The sequence below is a fragment of the Eupeodes corollae genome, chromosome 1 (genome assembly GCF_945859685.1).
Source record: "Eupeodes corollae chromosome 1, idEupCoro1.1, whole genome shotgun sequence".
Taxonomy (NCBI): Eukaryota; Metazoa; Arthropoda; class Insecta; order Diptera; family Syrphidae; genus Eupeodes; species Eupeodes corollae.
The window spans coordinates 196025709-196045649 of NC_079147.1; the positions used below are offsets into that span (position 1 = coordinate 196025709).

Consider the following 19941-nt stretch of genomic DNA (forward strand, 5'->3'; position numbering starts at 1 on the left):
AAAAAAAAAAACAACAATAGTTTTTAAAAGATAAAAGTAAATTAAAGCTAATATTCCGGAGTTTGGAAAAGATATTTGAGTCGAAAATCAATTTTTAATAACTTTTATACTTTTTTTTTGGTTTTTATTTTTTGTAAAAAAACTGTCAATTAGATTTTTCTAAAAATTTTATCAGATGTCAAAAACATTATTCGTCGTTGCACAAAATTGTTTTAGAGATGAAATCATATTTCAGTCGTAAAATTTTGTAGGTTACAAATTTTTTTTTTAGTTTTTTTGATTTATAAAAAAAAACCGTTATATTGTTTTTTTTTTCAAAAAATATACATGTTTTGTATCACATTACAATATATTATATAAAATTTAATTCAAGTCTCTAGCGTTTTTGGTTCGTAAGATATTAAGGGTTAACCAAAATGTTCACCTTTTTTTTAAACTGATATGGTAAAAAAACTACCACGCAATTTTCTTGAGGGCCCTTTTTGCATCTTTCTGCCTTATTATCTGTATAACAAAATTTATTTGAAGTCGATATCTCTTCTGGTTCTTGAGCTATGGACGACGGAAAAAACGTCGCGAACGTACGGACGTACGAACGTACGTACACACGCACGCACAGACATCTTTCTAAAAATCTTTTATTTCGACTCTAGGGACCTTGAAACGTCGAGAAATGTCAAAATTTTCAATTTGACAAATCGGACCCATTACAATAACTTCCTATGGGAAGTTAAAAATATAAAATTAAAGAAAAGCTCATTTATTGAAAAACTTAATTTATTTCAATCGACCAGCAATATACTTTTTGATTTATCTGCTTGTAAATGTAATGACTTTTGAATGTGTCCTTGCCCAATAAAAGTTCCTAAAGCAGAACGCTGTTTTTTACTTTACCAAAGGCAGTCAAGGAGTATGGTGATTATTAGTGTTGACTCTGAGTTGACGAAAAAGATTACAAAAAAGAATGATCGCAAAATTCAAGAGGATCTAAAACGAAAAAGGTATGAAGAGATGAAAGAATCTAAGAGACTTAAAAATGATCTTCAAATTTCTGATGAAAGTGGGGATGATCCAAGTGTTTTAAGTTATGACGGACGAGGGTGATGTCGACAGCGGTGTACCGATATTAACCAGCAGAAGTTCGTCAATTCAAAAATTACAAGCTAGGATAAATTTAACGAGTTTAGCATCAGCCTGCGACAGAACAGGAGTATCCGACAGGTCAGCATCAATTCTTGTAAGTTCTCTTTTACAAGACATTGCTGTCGCTTCCAAGCTAGATTCTTCAAAAGTGATTGAAAGGAGCAAAATAAGACGAGAAAGACAAAAATTACGTAAAAATCTTCAGACGAAAAGACAAAACAATGATTTTGGAAATAATTGGGGCGAGGACACATCGGAAGATTTCAGTGGAAGAACACATTGTACTTGTTTCTGAGCCAGAAGGACAGTATCTGGGACATCTTTCTGTAGGAATGCCAAAACAATATCTTCAAGCATAATTGACTTTGTAAAAAACATCCTGTGTGTTAAAATGGAAGAAACTACAGCGGTTGGATGCGATGGAACTATTGTGGATCCAAAAATGGTATTGTATGTCAGCTCGAAGCAGCCATTGGTAAGCCAGTATATTGGTTTATTTGTTTACTCCATCTAAATGAACTCCCACTTCGTCATTTAATGGCACATATTGATGGAAAAACCAATGATCCAAAAGGCTTTTCTGGAGTACTGGGAAAAGCTCTTGAGAGCTGTAATAGTTTACCAATTCAAGGTTTTGAAAAGATAATGGTAGAACTGCCTCCGATAACTATAGAACATTTAAGCACGGGTCAGAAATATCTGTATGAAATGTGTGAAGCAGTTTCAAATGGGAATGTAGCTTTAGAGCATGCAAACCGTTAGCCAGCAGCTAACAGGATTCTACGACTCTATGTAGCAACTGAAAAACCTTCAAAGGAGTTATTTCTTCTGGCTACGTACATAATAAAAGTGTATGCGTTTGTTTGGTTTCAAATTAAAACAAAACCATCTTGTTGAGATGGACCAAAACACATTTCAGCACTAATTAAAGCGTCAAAATGTATACCCAAAAACCTTAAGGAATTGTTCAACCGGTAATAGAGCGTAATGCATATTTTTGCCATCCAGAAAATATTTTACTTGCTATGTTAGCTGATAGCCGAAGCCATGTCTGGGAATTAGGCCTTAGAAGGATTTTGAAAAGCAGAGCGGATATACAAGGTAGGAAAATGAATGAAATCCAACAAATTAAGATCCCAAATTTAAATTTTGATGCCGATGATTACATCGGTCTAATAAAATGGGCTACAGTTAAGATCACCGAACCATCTTTAACTAGAAAAATATCAGATGACGACTTACGCGCAATGGTTCAAAATGTTTCTGAAAATATAGAGCTATCCAAATATCCAGGTCACACCCAAGCCGTCGAAAGATGCATTAAGCTGGTGACAGAAGCTTCAGCTTCAGTGTGTGGCCGAGAGTCAAGAGATGGATTTATAAAAGCAAGAATCTCATCTCGAAAACTGTTGCCAAATTTGAAACGAAGAAGGAATTTGCTAAGGCTTTTGAAAAATGATCCATCCGGCCAATTGACCGGTCCCTAACGTGAAATAAAATGTTCACCGAACTCACCTCTTAATAAGTCTATTGTTGCGCGTGCTGTGTGGCACCCTCCTCTTGATACCACATATCTAGTTCTTACATTTTGGGTAAAAAAAGTTGGATATTTACGTACCTATTGAGCTTCGTCGCTGAACACAATTTTTCGGTAAAAAGAGGATCTTCGGCCAACTTTCCAAAAGCCTATTCAAAAAAAATTGTTCCTTGCAGTTTGCCGTTCGGCTTCAATTCTTGCACCAGCTGTATTTTGAAAGGTATTAAACCTAAATCCTTCAGCTTAATCTTCCACGTTGTTGAGTAACAGAGGCCCAATTGCTGCGAATGACTACAAATCAATAATTGATTTTCATTTTTGATAATAAAATTCAATAATTTGCAAACGTTGTTCATTTATAAAACGATTTATGGTTAAATTATAGACCACTGAAGATGTTTGACAATGAAACAAAACACAAAACTAGCTTCAGCTGTTAAAATCAGTGTTTCCAAAAAGATAATATCTAAAAAAATCACCCTTTGCATTTATATTTAAGTTGTAATTTCTTAAGCCATGAAGATTCAAGAAATTTTTATAAAGAACTAAAGTTAGTTAGTTAAAGTTTTTAGTTCATAGTTAAATAAACTTATAATTTTATATATTTATTACTTAATTAAAGTACCAACAAATCTGAATTTTAAATAAATTTAGTGTCAAAGTGACTGCAGTGGTAATTGACTTTGATTCAATTGACTCCAAGTTATGACTTTTAAAAATAGCTTAACTTTAAAGTCAAGTTTATTTTGGAAGTCAAAAAAATTAAAAGTCATGATTTAACTGTAGTGTACATAAGATTTAAGTATTAATAACTCTGTTACTTTCAAAGACCTTTTTTTGATTTCACTTACTTACTTACTTACTAAAGTTGGCGCTGCAGTCCTATGTTAACTAATGCCTCACCCAACAAACTTCTCCATCTAGCTCGGTCTCTAGCTAGATGTCTCCAGTTTCGCGCTTTAAGTTGGGTGAGGTCACCTTCCACTTGTGCGCACCACCTGATCCGCGGTCTTCCTCTACTGCACTGTCCTGTGGGTGTGGATTCGAAGACTTTCGTTGGACTTTTACCCTTCTGGCTAAGTCTACGTCGCTGTACAGCCCGTACATTGTACAGATCGTAGTTCCATCTTCTCCTCCACTCCCCTTAGATGCATACGGGACCGTAGATCACACGAAGAACTTTTCTCTCGAAGCGGCCCAAGGTACTTTCATCCTCTTTTGTCATAGTACATGCTTCTGCCCGGTATAGATGATAAGGGGATGATAAGGGTCTTATATAGCAACACTTTGGTCCCTCGCGCGGAAAGCAAGAGTTATCCTGCGTTGACGTGTTGACGTGTTGACGTGTGAGATCTGCACTATTCCTTCAAGTACGGTGTTAAAAAAAATCGCATAACAGCGCATCACCTTGTCTAAAACCTTCTTAGACATCGAAAGGTTCTGTTAAGTTGTTTCCAACGTTTATAGAGCAGCGTAAACTCTCCATGGTCATCCTGCGAATATTTGATCAACTGTGGACTTTCCTGGTCTAAAACCACACTGATAATGACCTATCAGGTTGTTGACGATGGGCTTTAGACGTTCACATATTACGGCAGAGAAGATTTTGTAAGCGATGTTAAGTAGACTGCCTCTATAGTTGGTGCAGTTTAGAGGGTCTCCTTTTTTCAGGATCGGGCAAACAATACTGAGGTTCCATTCATCGGGCATGCTTTCTTCCGACCATATCTTACAGATAAGTTGGTGCATGCTTCTAACTAGCTTATCCCCAGCTGCTTTCAAGAGTTCAACATTCAAGCCATCTGCTCCAGCGGCTTTATAAGACTTCAGCAATCTTTACTTCGTCTAAGTCGGGAGGACGTTATTATTGGCTTTCGTCGTCTATGTTGAATGGGTCATCCTGCCTGACTGCGGAAGTCAGTTCGTCGTCGCCGTTATACAGTCTGCAGAAGTGGTCCTTCCACATTATGTAACTCCCTTTTATTTCACGAAAACCTTCCAAAAGAATGAACACCACCGCAGTTTTCGACCCAAGTGTTTTGAGAACTCTTTCATCTCACACAAAATGTTGATTTTATATTTTGTTGAAAATTTAGACAAATTGACAGACGGGCACAGATAGGAAGTTATCAGTGTGGGACGCATTCCGGCCTCTTTTTTATGTATTTAATTTCCTACCACGTGAAGATTATAATTTGTTCGTTTGAAGAAGAAAAACCTGTTCAAAATATGTTGTTTGAAGATGACATAATGCTCACTTGGTCCTAAAATGTTGTTGAAAACAAACAACACACGCTTCAATGAATACTTTATTCTCTCATACGCCAAGTTTACCTGTTTACCAAATTATCACATATACATTAAGACTTTTAACCTAACAGGACATAACGTCTGTAGGCCCTTTGTCAATTTGTGCACTTTAAAGTTAAATACAGATTCTAACCGCAAACACTATGTAATCCAACAACGCTAAATGCCTAGTCAAGACGAGCACTGCACAAAAAATTTGTGAAACCAAATAAGCAAAAAATATTAAGCTGAAATTAATGCCAAAATTGTTTTCGAGAAATCGAACCTGACAAATATTCTATACTAAATTTTGGTAACAACTTTTTTTAACAAAACCTCAATTATACATAAATTTACACCGCGTTCTAACTAAATTATGGAGAGTGATAAAGTTCAAAATAATTTTTAACCAAAGTTTAAAGATAAACCGATAGTTCCTATCAAGATCAAGTTTTAAATTAATTTTAGAACTCTATAAAGGAATCGGCTTTTAGGGCTTTAAATGGAAATTTAATTTTATTTTTTTATTGTTCAACAATTAAAAATTATACCATTAAAATTGTTGAAAAACTTTAAATACTCAAGTCAAATTTATGTGGGAAGTTTTATCATTAAACCTTCAAAATTAGCGGTTCGTATGAACAAAATAGTGACTTAGCTGATTGTTCTTTAAAATAAGTACCAAATAAGACAAATAGTAAATGGGAAACATTTAAAAAAAAATTAATCTTTTGAGATGAACAAATTTGTATGTAAAGGGTGCTTAGTCAGTGTGAACATTCGTTGATACAAAATAAAGTCATTTAAAGTAAAAAAACTTGTGAGGACATTTTCTCATTTCGCTTCTTTAACAACGCAATGATTTTCTTTTCTTTAACTGGCTTAAAGGTACAACTTATGGCTATGATAGGTTTTTATCATTGGAAAAATTATTTCGAGGTTTACAAATAATGAACAGATTGAAATTGGTTATGTTTGGTAATAAAGTGAAGGTAATTTGTTTTGTTTCCAAAAATAATTATTTATTAAAATCAGCTTGATTTAATTTAAATAATGCTTAGTTCGAATCAAGAAATTTACTTCCAATTACATTTCCAATGAAAACCTTAACCAACCTGTCAAAAAATTCCAAATTATCTTCTATCTATATATATAAAAATCAATGCCACTTTTCGTTGTAATTTTATAACTCAACAATGCCTTTACCGATTTGGCTAATTTTGGTCTTGAATTAGAGAAGGTTTGTACGTAGAGAAAATTAAAACAAAAATCTTTAAAAAGGTATAAAATCAACATCTTTCTATATTCCCATATACAAACATTTTGTACTTAAAGAAATCCCGATTTGTTGATTACCTTGAAAATGTAGAACGAGGCTGTAACAATAATTGAAGATATGAGTTTAACGATTGTAAATAAGGCGTTAGAACAATTGGGTATGACCGCACCAAGTCGTAAGATACATGCTTTTTTTGACTGTGAATTGCAACGTGATTTACGTTTATTTGTACAATCGGATTTAACTAAATTAAATATTTAACAAAAACATGTGTATGATACAATTATGCAAGCCATTTCCAATAATAGAGGTTGATTATATTTCTTGGATGCATCTGGTGGTACAGGCAAAACTTTGGTTGTATCATTGATTTTAGCGACTATTCGATCGGAACAGAAAATTGCATTGCCACTTGCATCTTACGGAATTGCTGTAACATTATGGTCGGACTGCACACTCTCTATTAAAATTGCCATTGAATGTACATTGTACGGGTGATTGAAACTCCAACTTGCAATATTTCGAGAAATTCTGCTATGGCAAAAGTTCTGCGATTAACCTCAATTCCTACTAATGAAATAAACGCCTGTTTGAAGTCATCAGTTCTTTGGAGATATGTTCAAAAATTGACACTTAACATTAATATGCGTATTCACTTACATTATGCTGCACTGCCCATGAGTTATCAAAACAATTTTAAGAAATTGGTGATGTCAAAATACCAATCGACAGTACCAACGGGTTGCTCACTTTACCGAACAATTTTTGTACAATTGCGCAATCTATAGATGAGTTGGTTGAATGTGTTTATCCGAATTTTCTTCAGAATTACAGAAATCATGATTGTTTGAGAGAACGCACCAGTTTAACACCGAAAAACAATCATATCAATGCCATTAATTTTCAAATTCAATCGAAACTGCCAAGTGTAGTCACGACATATAAATCAATTGACAGTGTTATGAATCAAGATGAACCAATAAATTATCCAATTGAATTTTTAAATTTGGAGGAATCATGATTTTCACATGGCCAACTTTATGTTGCCTTTTTCAGAGTCGGTACCCTCAACTGTTTATGTATTCATGCGCAAAATCACAAAAAAAAAAATAAAAATATTGTTTATCCAACTGTTTAAGACTAACCCAAATAGACCAACCATAGTAAGAGTACCTAATTCTTTTTTATTTTTAAGTTTTTACTCTTTGCTGATAAATATAATATAAACAATATATCATTTGGGTCATTTGGACTTTCAAATAGCTAGCAATTTGAAATATTTTTTTGTTTGAATAAATGAACTTAATAATTATTTTAATAATTTTTTTTATTACTATGCCTTATACGTAGCGAAGCACGTACCGAGCCGCTAGTTATTCATTATTTTTTGTATAATGTGAAATTTTAAGTAACGTGTACAATTTGCACATTTTTTTCCATGCCGGTAAAGATTTTACTCGCAATTTATTATCAAATAAATTATTACACTCTGTAAAGTTTATTTTTTATACTTGTATATGATTTTTCTTCACAGGAAAAAACTTCACTAGGTAGTAGACTTGTAAAAGAATACAATCTTTTTGGAATGCTATCATCTCAAATCATTTATTTAACTCAACTTAAAGATTGCATTTATTGATTTTACCTTAAAATAGTGACTTACAATTTTGCAATCACCAACAATTTTACCTTAAAATGAATGCAACAATTTTACATTCCCTTAAAGGCCTTGCATTCACTTAAGGTATTTGCATTGGATTTTAGTCCTTACATTCTTTAAAAGTCTGCATTCTTTTGAAGTGTTTAAATTCACTTAAAGTCATTTTTTTCTCTTACAATCTAATACGAGATTTCACTACAAAAAATATTCTAAAGTGGCCCATACACCTCGCACATTAATTTTCGGTGTCAGACACCAAGAGATAAAAATAAAAATTTTAAAAGTGTGTAATAAAATTTTCGTCCAAAAATACAAAATAATAATTCAAAGAATTCAAACGAATGCATTGACTTAAAAAAATGCAAACACTTACAATAATTGGAGAGGAAATTATTGCAGTCTTTCTACATTGAAATGGTTGATGATTGCAAAATGTGAAGTTCCAATCTTTAGGTGAATTCATTAAATGCAATCACTATATTGATGCCATAAAAGATTGCATTCCCACAAAAGAGATTATTTTATGTTAATAACCATAAAACTGAAAGTTTTTTTGTTTCAATATAGTTAATATTTTTTGAAAATAGATATGTTTTTAACCTCTACCATAAAATTTAAAAATTGACAAACCAAATCCTTACATAATACTCTTACCTTATGTAGTATTAGAAAACTGAAACTTAGATACCCCATTAAAAAAATGCTTAACTATTTAGAATAAATTCTATTTAAGGACTTTTTCAACTAGAAAACAATTTCATAAAATAATAGAACCTGTTTTTGTAGAAATCGATACATAGACCAACTTAAACAAGCAAATCTTTGAAAAATAGCATTTCCAAAAATCACGTTCCTGCAACTTTTTCAAGTGTCCATTAAAATACACATGCATATATAATAAACCTACAACATCAGCAATACAAAGATACCAAAAACAAGAAACACTCAACTTAATGTTGAATTGTAAAAAAAAACTTAAAAAAATCGCATTTACATAAAAATTCAATCATACAAAACGACCGACGAAGACTACAAACCGTCATAGATAGATATGTATCTTTGTATGAACCTAGGACTATGGAACTTGATACAAAGTATCTGAATACGAATGTTTTTGCACTCGGGAAAAAAAACTGAAGAAGAAGAAGTGCATCTATTACGTGACACTTCCATGAGTATCCGTATAAACGTTAGACATACAACGTGATGCACAAAGAATAATTCTTTCCATGCTGATGATGCAATATGAACTAGCAGAGCAGCGAACTACTGATGCCTCTGCTCTTATTTTCATCTCCATTTTGACCTAAAGTGACTTCAAATCATGCACTGCGATAGAGTGTTGTAGACCTAGATACTCGTATGTAGTGTGGGTCTCTCCAAGGATTTGCACCATCATGCCATTTTGTAAATCTCACATATTACATAGATAGTTATAAACTCACATAACGTACCTCTAGATACAATGAAGAGTTCATAATATAATGTCCTGTAGTATATGCCCAAACATATCCTCGCTTCCTATAAGCATAGCCGTACACCGAGTCGAGCACGCTTCAGGACCAAACTTAACTCCACTTCCACTTCTACTCACATCTCACAATTCACAAAACACAACCTACCTTATATGATATAGGAGTACGAGTATATCGCTTATTTCATTTCTTCCTTTTTTTTCGTCCTTTCTCTTCTCTTTTTTGTCATCACATCATTGCAGAAAAAAGTCGAACCATGGAAACTGTACACAATGGTTTCCGGCTTACTGTCAGTCGATTTGGTTATCCTCTTGGCATGGCAAATATTCGATCCACTGCAGCGTATCCTGGAGACATTCCCCCTCGAAGATCCCATCTCAACGACGGATGATATTCAAATTCGCCCCGAGCTGGAACATTGTGAGAGTGAAAGGAATTCCATGTGGCTTGGTAAGTTGGTTGACAATATTTGGTATGAGTTCATTACATACTATAAAACAAAATTACACACATCAGCATCACAACAAAATTGCATCAAGTCTTCCTTTTAACAAAGTTAACAAAAATATATGAATCCTTCTTTCTCAATGTGTGTATTTGTTTTTGTATTTTCAGGACTCGTATATGGATTTAAAGGATTGATCCTAGTTTTTGGACTGTTTCTTGCTTATGAAACACGTTCGATAAAAGTGAAGCAAATCAACGATTCCAGATACGTTGGCATGAGCATATACAACGTGGTTGTCCTTTGCCTGATAACAGCACCCGTTGGCATGGTTATTGCCTCACAGCAGGACGCATCGTTTGCATTTGTGTCGTTGGCTGTGATATTTTGTTGTTTTCTCAGCATGTTGCTGATATTTGTGCCAAAGGTAAATTTTTATATAAAATAAACATTGTTTTATTTTCATATACTCGTACATACATACATTTTTATGCTTACCTGGTTTTTATATTTCATTTGATTTTGAAGGTAATTGAAGTGATTCGACATCCAAAGGATAAAGCGGAATCAAAATATAATCCAGACTCGGGGATTTCAAAAGAAGACGAGGAAAGGTATCAAAAGCTGGTTACAGAGAATGAAGAACTGCAACGACTGATATCACAGGTAAGTTTTTTACAAAGAATTCTTTCGTCAATGTAGCGTTTTAGGAATTTAGTATTCGGAAACACACAAAAATGCAATTTGTGCACAATGGGGATTTGTAGATGGAAAATTGTGGGTTTTTCTTTAGGTGACAGAGAGAAAAAGAAATGGAACTGCCATATATTTTAAGCTCATACAGAATTAAGTCCTGAATCCAAAATTATTAGGTTTACTTCGACAATTGGCAGAAATAATCTTAATAGCAGAAATTCAGAACCCAATTCAAAATCTTCGGAAATGTTCTTACAGAATTTAAGTTAAATGAATCATTGATGAGGTATTCTGGATAGACAAATGCTGGAGTAAAGCTCTAGATTCAATAAGACAAATAGGAACACAAATTTCATCTATACAGCAATCCAGACACCTTCAAAGAATGCTTTCTTAATATCACTACATTTGGAGAATTTTCGGTTGGTGTATTTCTTGATAAATTTAGGTATAGATTCTTTAAAATCCTTTATCGCATTAATCCCCATTAGATCTCAGAAATGTAAAAATTAAAAAATTGGGATTTCTCTATCTTATATGGGTAATTTTAAATTTGAGGTTTAAACATAAAAGGTTTTCTATCGGTAAATAAAGGTCTTATTTTGTATTCAGAAAAGTATTGTTAAATAAATTGTTACGCGAAGAGTATTAAACTTAACAAATTCGATCATGTTTTTTGGTCCCTTCTTAATTGAGTTTGGAAAATATTAATATTACACCCAATACCAAATCTCCGAATGTAAAATAGCTAAACTTAAAAATGAATGCCCAAATCTTAGATTCTTAAGCAACAAATACCCTATTAAAAGTTCACTTACCACTGTGTTTTTAGTTCCCTCCAGCTAACGAAAGGGCACCTATGTACGAGAAATGTTTGAAAATATTGTCTCAACTATTATTTCAGAATCTTAAGTTTAGTGCAAATATGATCACACGTGTGATTCTTTTGGAAATGAGAACTTTCAACCAAAAAGGTTTAAAAACATCAGCCCCAAGAAAACGCATGATTTGATATGCAATGACGTTATTACGGTTAAAGCGGTAAGCTTCCTTTGTTAAAAAAGCCAACCCAACTCAGGAAACCCGTAAAAAGTTTAAGCGAATCAGGAAGCTTGACGAAGTAAACATTCAAAGGATCAAATTTAAGAATAACCAAAAATAAAGGATAAAAATGCCAATGGCAGTTTTTCATTAATAAAAAAATGAGGGATTCTACCTTTTAATTTTTTTCTTTGCACATTGTTAAAAACACACCATTTCTCAATTCAATAGAAAGAGCTAAGAATTCCACAGAGTGTGTTATGATATCGCGTATACTTGAGAGCGTTATTGATCTTATGTTACCAACCTTTGTTCGCAAACATACTCTAGCTAGAGTCGTAAGTAGTGCTGTTAGCGCTGTCCCTGATGGCATTCCGACTATTTTTCTGAAGACTTGAAAAAACAACTGGGTTAACTTTTTTGTCTATCCAAATCTTCAAGTCTTTAGGTCTTGTTCCGATTATATGGAAAATGTTATTTTTCGTCCTTCGCCTCGAATTATAGACCAGTTGCACTTACGTTCCTTCATAATGTCATAGAAAAAATCAGTAACTATCATCACACAACGTACAGAACTGCTTCCGTAGCAATAGGTCCACTGGTTATCTGACGGTTTATCGCACCGAAAAGTGGAATACATGTTTACATAGTTTTGGAGAATTTAAAATTAGATAACATGATATTTTTGAGGCATTTAATAGAGTTTGACTGATCCCTTCTTCGTTGGATTAAATATAACATTTCAAAACGTTCAATACTCTGTTCTGCCTCCTATACTCTTTCGCCATTTTATAAATGATCTCTTGTCTAATGGACTTACCTGAGGAGACTAAAAATCTTGAAATTCTCGGTATGTTTATCTCCAACTTTACTTACTTAAGGTGGCGCTACAGTCCTGTGTAAACTAGGGCCTCATCCAACAAACTTCTCCATCTAACTCGGTCCCTAGCTAGATGTCTCCAGTTTTGCGCTCCAAGTTGGTTGAGGTCGCTTTCCACTTGTAAGCGCCACTTGATCCGTGGTATTCCTCTACTGCGCTGTCCTGTGGGTGTGGATTGGAAAACTTTCCGGGCTGGAGCATTGGTTTCCATTCGCTCTACGTGACCCAGCCATCTTAGTCGTTGGACTCTTACCCTTCTGGCTAAGTCTACGTCACTGTACAGCCCGTACAGTTCGTCGTTCCATCCTCTCCTCCACTCTTCTTTGATGCATACAGAACCGTAGATCACACGAAGAGCTTTTCTCTCAAATCGACACAAGGTGCTTTCATCCGCTTTTGTCATAGTCCATGCATAGCAGGATAGGGATGATGAGCGACACTTTGGTCCCTCGAAGGAGGGCTTTGCTACTCAATTGCTTTCTTATCCCAAAGTAACAGTAAGTTATTTTTCGTTTGATCTCAGCGCTGGTGTTGTTTTCTTCGTTTAAAGTGGAGATTAGATAGACCAAGTCCTTGAGTACCTCAAAGTTATGTCTGTCGATATTGAAGTTTTAACCAAGTCGTTTAAAAAAGCGCATAACAGCGCATCACCTCGTCTAAAACCTTTTTTAATATCGAAATGTTTTATTAAGAATTCTCCATGGTCATCCTACACAAACGGAAAAGTTTGGCAGGGATGCCAAAACTAGACATAGCTCTATACAGCTCGTCCCTGTAGATGCTGTTATATGCGGCCTTGAAATTGATGAAAAGGTGGTGGGTGTCGATTTGATGTTCTTGGGTTTTTCCAGGATGTGTATATTTGATCGACTTTCCTGGTCTAAAACCACACTGATAAAAAACTATCAGGTTGTTGATTGTTGCAGTTTAGAGGGTCTTCTTTTTTTAGGATCAGGCAAACAATACTGAGGTTCCATTCATCGGGCATACTTTCCTCCGGCCATGCATGCTCCTAACCAAATTTTCTTCAGCTGCTTTGAAGAACTCGGCATTCAAGACGTCTGCTTAAACGGTTTTGTTAGACTTCAGCTTGGATATGGCAATTTGTACTTCGTCTAAGTCGGGAAGACGGGATTGTTGGTTTTCGACGTCTATGTTGAATGGATCATGCTGCCTGAAAGCGGAATTTGGTTAGTCGTCGTCGTTATACAGTCTGCAGAAGTGGTCCTTCCATATCCTCAGCATTGACTGTAGTTCCACTATAATGTTTCCTCTTCCGTCTTTGCAGCCCTCGGTTCTGGGTTTATGTACCTATGAATTTCGTTTCATTTGTTCATAAAACTTGCGAACTTCATTCCTGCTTTTAAACTCAACCAAACTCAACATCTTCGACCGCACGCTTCTCATGCCCTCTCTTTTTCCCTTCAGAGAAGTCGGTGCTCCTCTCCCCTCTACTGCTCATAGAGCTCATGAGCCGCTTTGCGTGCCTCCAACCACCTTTTGTAAAAGAATCACACAGGCGTTGTAGTCAAAATTGTAGCAAAATGTTTCACTGTCGTAAGGCCATGCAAAAAGATTACTACCCTCTCTGATCGGGGTTTTATCTACATAAGACTTATTTACGTCTGAATTTTGAGTATATTTCCTATCTCTGCGGTTGTGCTTCTGCAACTTATTTAAGTCTCTTAGACAGTATTGAACGTAGAGCATTTAAATTGCTTGGTGATGCTAACCTTGAATCATTTACGGCAGTTGCAAAGTTTCTTGTCTTATGGACTATGTTTTAGAGAAATAGCCCTACCTTAAGTTGTTCAGCCGTAATAAGCGTTCTAACAGGAATGCTCATCAGCACACCATAAAGCACAACTTTGGTCGTGCTGTCAAGTATAGAGATTAGTTCTTTTTCCGCACTTCACGAATGTGAAATGCCTTGCCACACTCTGTTTTCCCCAATTGCAATGTTCAGGAATTTAAAATAAATGTGCACTGACATCGCATTTAAATCCTTTCCTAATAGCAAATTAAGTTAAATTACTTTTGTAAGTCTTAGATAGGAGATTTTGTAAAGGGTAGAGATTTTCATTTTTAGCTTTTAATAGTTGATGATTTTGCAACATACACATATACAGAATTTTCTTTTTTTCATTTGTTTACTTTTGGAAAGTATTTTGAAATCTTTTCACAGTTAAAAGTTAACCCTCAATTTTCTAGGGAAACACTAAAAAATTTTGAAGAAAATCCGATTTTTTTCTTTTTAAACAAATTTTGTACTTAAAATTATTTCAACCAAATTAAACTTATCCAACTTCTTGACAAATTTTTTACGAAAAGAACATTTTTTTTGTGTTTCTTTCACTTTTCTTTCCCATACTCTACTTCTGTAAATAAACTTACATAAATATTTGTTCTTACTTTTCTCATTAAATACCTCATTATGAAACTTTAAACCCCAACTCTTATTTATATAACAACCCTGACATACTAATGCTTTTCAATTAACTTGTATTTTCCTTATTTATTCATTTCGTTTATTTCTTTTCTAACAGAAAGAAGAAAAAATCCGACTTCTTCGACAACGATTAGTGGATCGGGATGCGAATAATAAACCACCAGGAGAAGGAGGTGGTGTTGGTGCTGGTGCTATAGGAGCTGGAGTTGGAGCTGGAAGTGGAGGAACTATTACGACGACAAATGTAATAGGTTCACAAGGAGGCACCGTCATTACACCGACAACATTAGCAATTACACAAGGTAAAGAATCATTAATAGTGATCCAGCCTGAAGCAACTACATCGTCTGATTTCGATAGTGCGATTGGCGGTGGTTACTCACAAATGACACGCTCCTCCAGAGCAAGTCAATCAGACTTTGAATTCTCAGATAGTTATTTATAGAAAAAAAAATATAGGATAGAATTTTAAGAAAGGAAGATGAATGTGTTATCTATGTGTGCATAGTCTTAATTGAGGATTTTAAGGGTAAACCATACCATAGAATAAATATTTGATAAGTAATCTATTAAGATAAGGTAACTATAGGTATAGTTGAGATGTAGGTTAAAGGTGAAGTTCATTAAGGAAAGAGTAAGGTGCTCCGAATAATGTTTAGTAATACGATAGTTTTATTAGAATAGACAAAATTATTCACAAGAGTTAAATACTAAAAAAAAGTTAAAGGCTTTTAGATAAGTTATTTTTAATTTTATCAATATTTAAGTTTAAGTCTGCTGTTTTTTAAAGTGGCGCCCAACATGTACCAAAGCAGGTTCAAGAATCAATATTCTAAAATTGTACGCTTTTTAAACGTTAATTCTTTTGCGTTTTAACCATAACAGTTAGGTAAAAGGCCTTACTGTATGTAACATAAAATACACAGAATACGGTGCACGAGAGTGTTTAACAAGATCAAAGTTCTTAAAATGTTTACTTTTGGTTATTTATTTAATTTGTTCCACAGAAAATGAAAAAATGTAAATTAGTTTTTTCAAACAAAAGAGTTAAAAACTTCAAGAATACACACTTCTTTAAAAGTAGTCAAACGATGAAAATTTTTTATTTTTATTATGTCGAAAACTTCTTTTTGTAATACTGAGAACATATTTAAATATAGATGACTAACAAAAAGTCACTATTAATGATAAAAAAGTACCAAATGTGCAAGAAATCGTATTTAATTTCATAGTGGCGCCCAACATGGGTCCATATTGTTCTCATATTTGAGGAATAAACGACATAAGGAGATATTTATTTAAGTATCGGCGAAAAAAAACATTAGCTTAATTGCATAATTTTTTTCTTAAACGAATAATAATAATAAATAATTAATCTTGCAGTGAAGATGGCGCCCAACATAAGTCCATATTATTTGCAAGAATTCATTATTTTTAGTCAGCTTTCTCTCAAAATCTTGTAAGTCGAAAATTCGTAAATAGTAAATACTCCACAAGGAGTAAGAAATCGCTTTAGAATATAAAAAAGAAGAAACTGTGTAGGGTTTTATTTATTATTATAATATTTTATATATCATTTGTAATAGATTCAGTAAGACATTTTTGTATAAACGATTGTGGGAACTGCATGAGATCAAATTTAAAGACTTACGAGGTCTTGAAAAATTAATATCAATTTTTTTTAACAGGAATAATTTGAATTAACAAATTTTTTCAGGCTTTAAATTGAAGCTTAGATCAGTTAAATGATAATAAATCATAATGTTCTTGGTAGTCTTTGTGAAAAACAACCTTAATTTTTTGCAAATGCAACGATTTTTCTTTTTTGATTTTTTACTTTTTCATTGTATAATTTTGAAATAAAATTATTTAATATCCCGGCAAAGTGTTAACTTCTAATTTTTTAAGTCATTTTCGTGACTAAGATTGTATTTTATATAACCACTACGTTGATATTGCAAGGCTCTCAAATCGGTTACTTGTGGATCACCAATTTTTATTCTAATGTGGATTGATCTAAGGAAGTTACACTCTAATGCAGAAAAAAGTAGTTATTAAGGTGTTCAACTAAATAAGATTCTGTAAGATTGTTTTCATGCTTGCTTTTTCGGTAGTACAGACTTCATCTTTTGGTGATCTTTTAAAAAATCGCTTCCTAGTTTATCACTTTTCCCGAACCCATCGAGAAACACATTTTAACATAGGCCTTTTCAAGCTCTATCAATACCCAAAACATTCTGCGAGGTCCTGTTTGGGTAGTATTGGTGGTTAACTAAAATTACTGCATTTAAACACAGACAATGAAAAGTATCTGTCATTGGCGTTAGTTCCGCAAGCAAGCCTTGAAAAAATATGCGGCTTTCACTGATTGGTAGCTTACAAATACAGCTTTCCAACGATGTGAAAATCATTGCAATAATTTTTATTTCTTTAGTTCGTCCTTATATTTGAAAAAGCTTAAATTAATTTCATTCATCACATCATCGAATACCTTAAACTTACTCGATATTTTTTCTGTGGAATAGTTAGCTTTGGTTTTCACTAAAAACGTTACATATTGAGATGCAAAGGAACTCCAAGTAAACTTTTGGAGATGGGACTCAACTTTTGGTAATGAAGTTAGAAAGCCCTTTACTCCTGCTTGTCACGCTAAATGTGTATTGTTTTTTTCTGCTGGGAATGTTTAAGGTATTTTTGGAACTACTATGAAGGTTATTTTCTATCTCCTAAGAATTAGTTTTTGGCCAATTGATTGATCTCCACTCATTTTTTTAAAAACCCTAATTACTTCTCCACTCCTAGTCTTTTTGTATATTTTTTTCTGGACTTGGACGTTTTGGTTTTTGTACACAGAAAAAAAAAGTCATCATATTGACTATTTTAGTAGTAGTCAATATGACTATTTTGTACTCAATTTTCAGCCAATAACCGCGGTAGTCAATAGAACAATTTTCGGTTGTCAATTTTGGGATCCGAAATTTGTTTACAATTTGGTTGAAAGATTACTATTAAAATAATTGTTTACAAACAAAGTGTGATCGAGTTGCTTATAGACCAATCTGCTTAGAGAGGTTCGAGCCCTATTCAAGAACTTGAGATACAATGAATCATTAACCAACGCAATACATTCATAAAACCTATTTTTCCAATTATCAAGAGAAGTTGTACCAAGATTTAGATAAAATACCTGCGCATTTGCTATTTCATACCATTCTTTAAACGGCGATACGAAATCCATCATTTGTTTATGAAGATTTTCATTTGACCTTTGCATTACTTTTACTATGTAATCGGCATTAAATTAAAGATTTTTTAGAAAAATCGGAGGGATCCTTGATTCCATATGTATAGCGTAAATTGGTGTATAGTTTGGAAGTTTAAATATTCGTTTAAAAAAAGAAGCGTTGTACTATCTCAAATTCATCGAGACCTTGTTAACCAAAAACTTGACTGGCATAGCATAAGCATGAGTTTATAGTAGCTTCAAAAACTCTACATTTAGCTGAGATGCCTATGTACTTATTGCAAAAGATTTTGTTCCATATAAGGTTTATTGCAGTTTTTTCCGATAAGCATTTTTCTTAACATGGGGCCGGAAATCTAGATTGCTACAAAATAGAACACCTAAATGCTTAAATTGGTTAACCACCTCTATAGATTCACGATCCAATGACCATGCTTCTAGCGGGTTTCTCCTTCGACGGGTGCTTTCAAAAATCATAATTTTTGATTTTGAGGTGTTTATATTCAGGTCCCATGTATCAGAAAAGTTTTTAAGTCTATGAATTTCTAACTGTAATGTGGTGGGGTTGTCCGACAAAACAACAAGATCGTCCGCATAAAATAGTACCTTAATAAGTAGATTTCCAAACCTAACACCCCCAGGAAAATCACGGGAGACATCGTCAATGAAAAGGCCGAACATAATCGGGCTTAAGGGGTAACTTTGGAGCACACCACATTCAGTGGTAAAGAAGGTAGATATGGAACTCCCATTTGACACAGTAGCGGAAGTATTGGTGAGGAGAAGTTTATAAAGGTAGAGTATTAAAAATTTCGTCGATATACCTAGATTTGATAATTTATAAATTAGTGAATTCCGGTTGATAGTATCAATTGCTGCCATAAAATCAAAGAAAACGACATACAGATTTTGTTTGTTATCGATGAAACGTTTTGCTATATTGGAGAGTGCGAAGATTTGATCCACAGTTGAAAGACCAGCGTGAAAACCAGCTTTGAAAGTGCTTAGCAATTTGTTTTCATCTACCCACCTCATAAGCCTGCAGTATAGAATTTGCGTAAATATTTTTCTCAAACAAGGAAGAATCGAAATGCCCCTAAAATTTGCTGGTGAGCTAGGATCTCCTTTTTTAAAAATTGGACTAATTTGTAAAAATCAAGAAGAAGATTTAGGAAAGACGGGGATGAGTTTTTATAAAATTCAGCTGGAATTCCATCTAGCCCGTCTGCCTTGTTGTTGTTCATGTTTTTCAGGATTGCTAGTTGAGAGGGAAGCATAGTGAAATAGTTGTGAGTTTGTTGACGCGTTAAGAAGTTCCTTAAAATGGTTTGCTAGTAACACTACATTTATTGTGGTTGCTGAAACATTTTTAACGCCACCTAACAATCTCACTTTAGCCCAAAGTGATTTGAGTCTTTACATTTTGATAAACCTGCTGCTAAACCAGCCATAAAAGTTTTTTGTTTATTTTTCCATAGTCGTTTATACGTTTCAGGTTGACTATAGACGATTGTTAATATGAACACTTTTTATTTCTGTAAATGTATCTTTAATTGTGTCAGTAACTTAACTGTTACCTTTTGTCTACCCATAACAAGCCCGAAGAAAACTTGAATTTATATTACATGTAAACTCATCGCATTTTTTTTTTTTATTGATTTGACTATTTCGTCAGTTGCATCTTCGCCTTAACTCACGTTGAGAATGTTTATGCTCTTTAATGCAATTTCTTTTTTCAATCGGAGCTCTAACTTTTTAAAAGACCAAGGAAAGGTTATCCTTTTTGACTAAAAATTGTTTTTC

At 33.7% G+C, this 19941-nt stretch overlaps 1 protein-coding gene across 2 annotated transcripts in view; it reads left to right on the forward strand.

The window, feature by feature from the left end:
- The window catches only part of LOC129942090 (gamma-aminobutyric acid type B receptor subunit 1), a 561118-nt gene that overhangs the window by 530258 nt on the left and 10919 nt on the right, over positions 1-19941 (forward strand). The window contains exons 12-15 of one of the 2 annotated variants that reach the window (XM_056050889.1): positions 9626-9833; positions 9999-10255; positions 10357-10494; positions 14992-15196. In XM_056050889.1, coding sequence (XP_055906864.1) covers positions 9626-9833; positions 9999-10255; positions 10357-10494; positions 14992-15196 — 808 coding nt within the window. Of the gene's footprint in view, positions 1-9625; positions 9834-9998; positions 10256-10356; positions 10495-14991; positions 15728-19941 lie in introns of those variants that run through there. The other variant, XM_056050888.1, reaches the window with a different exon arrangement.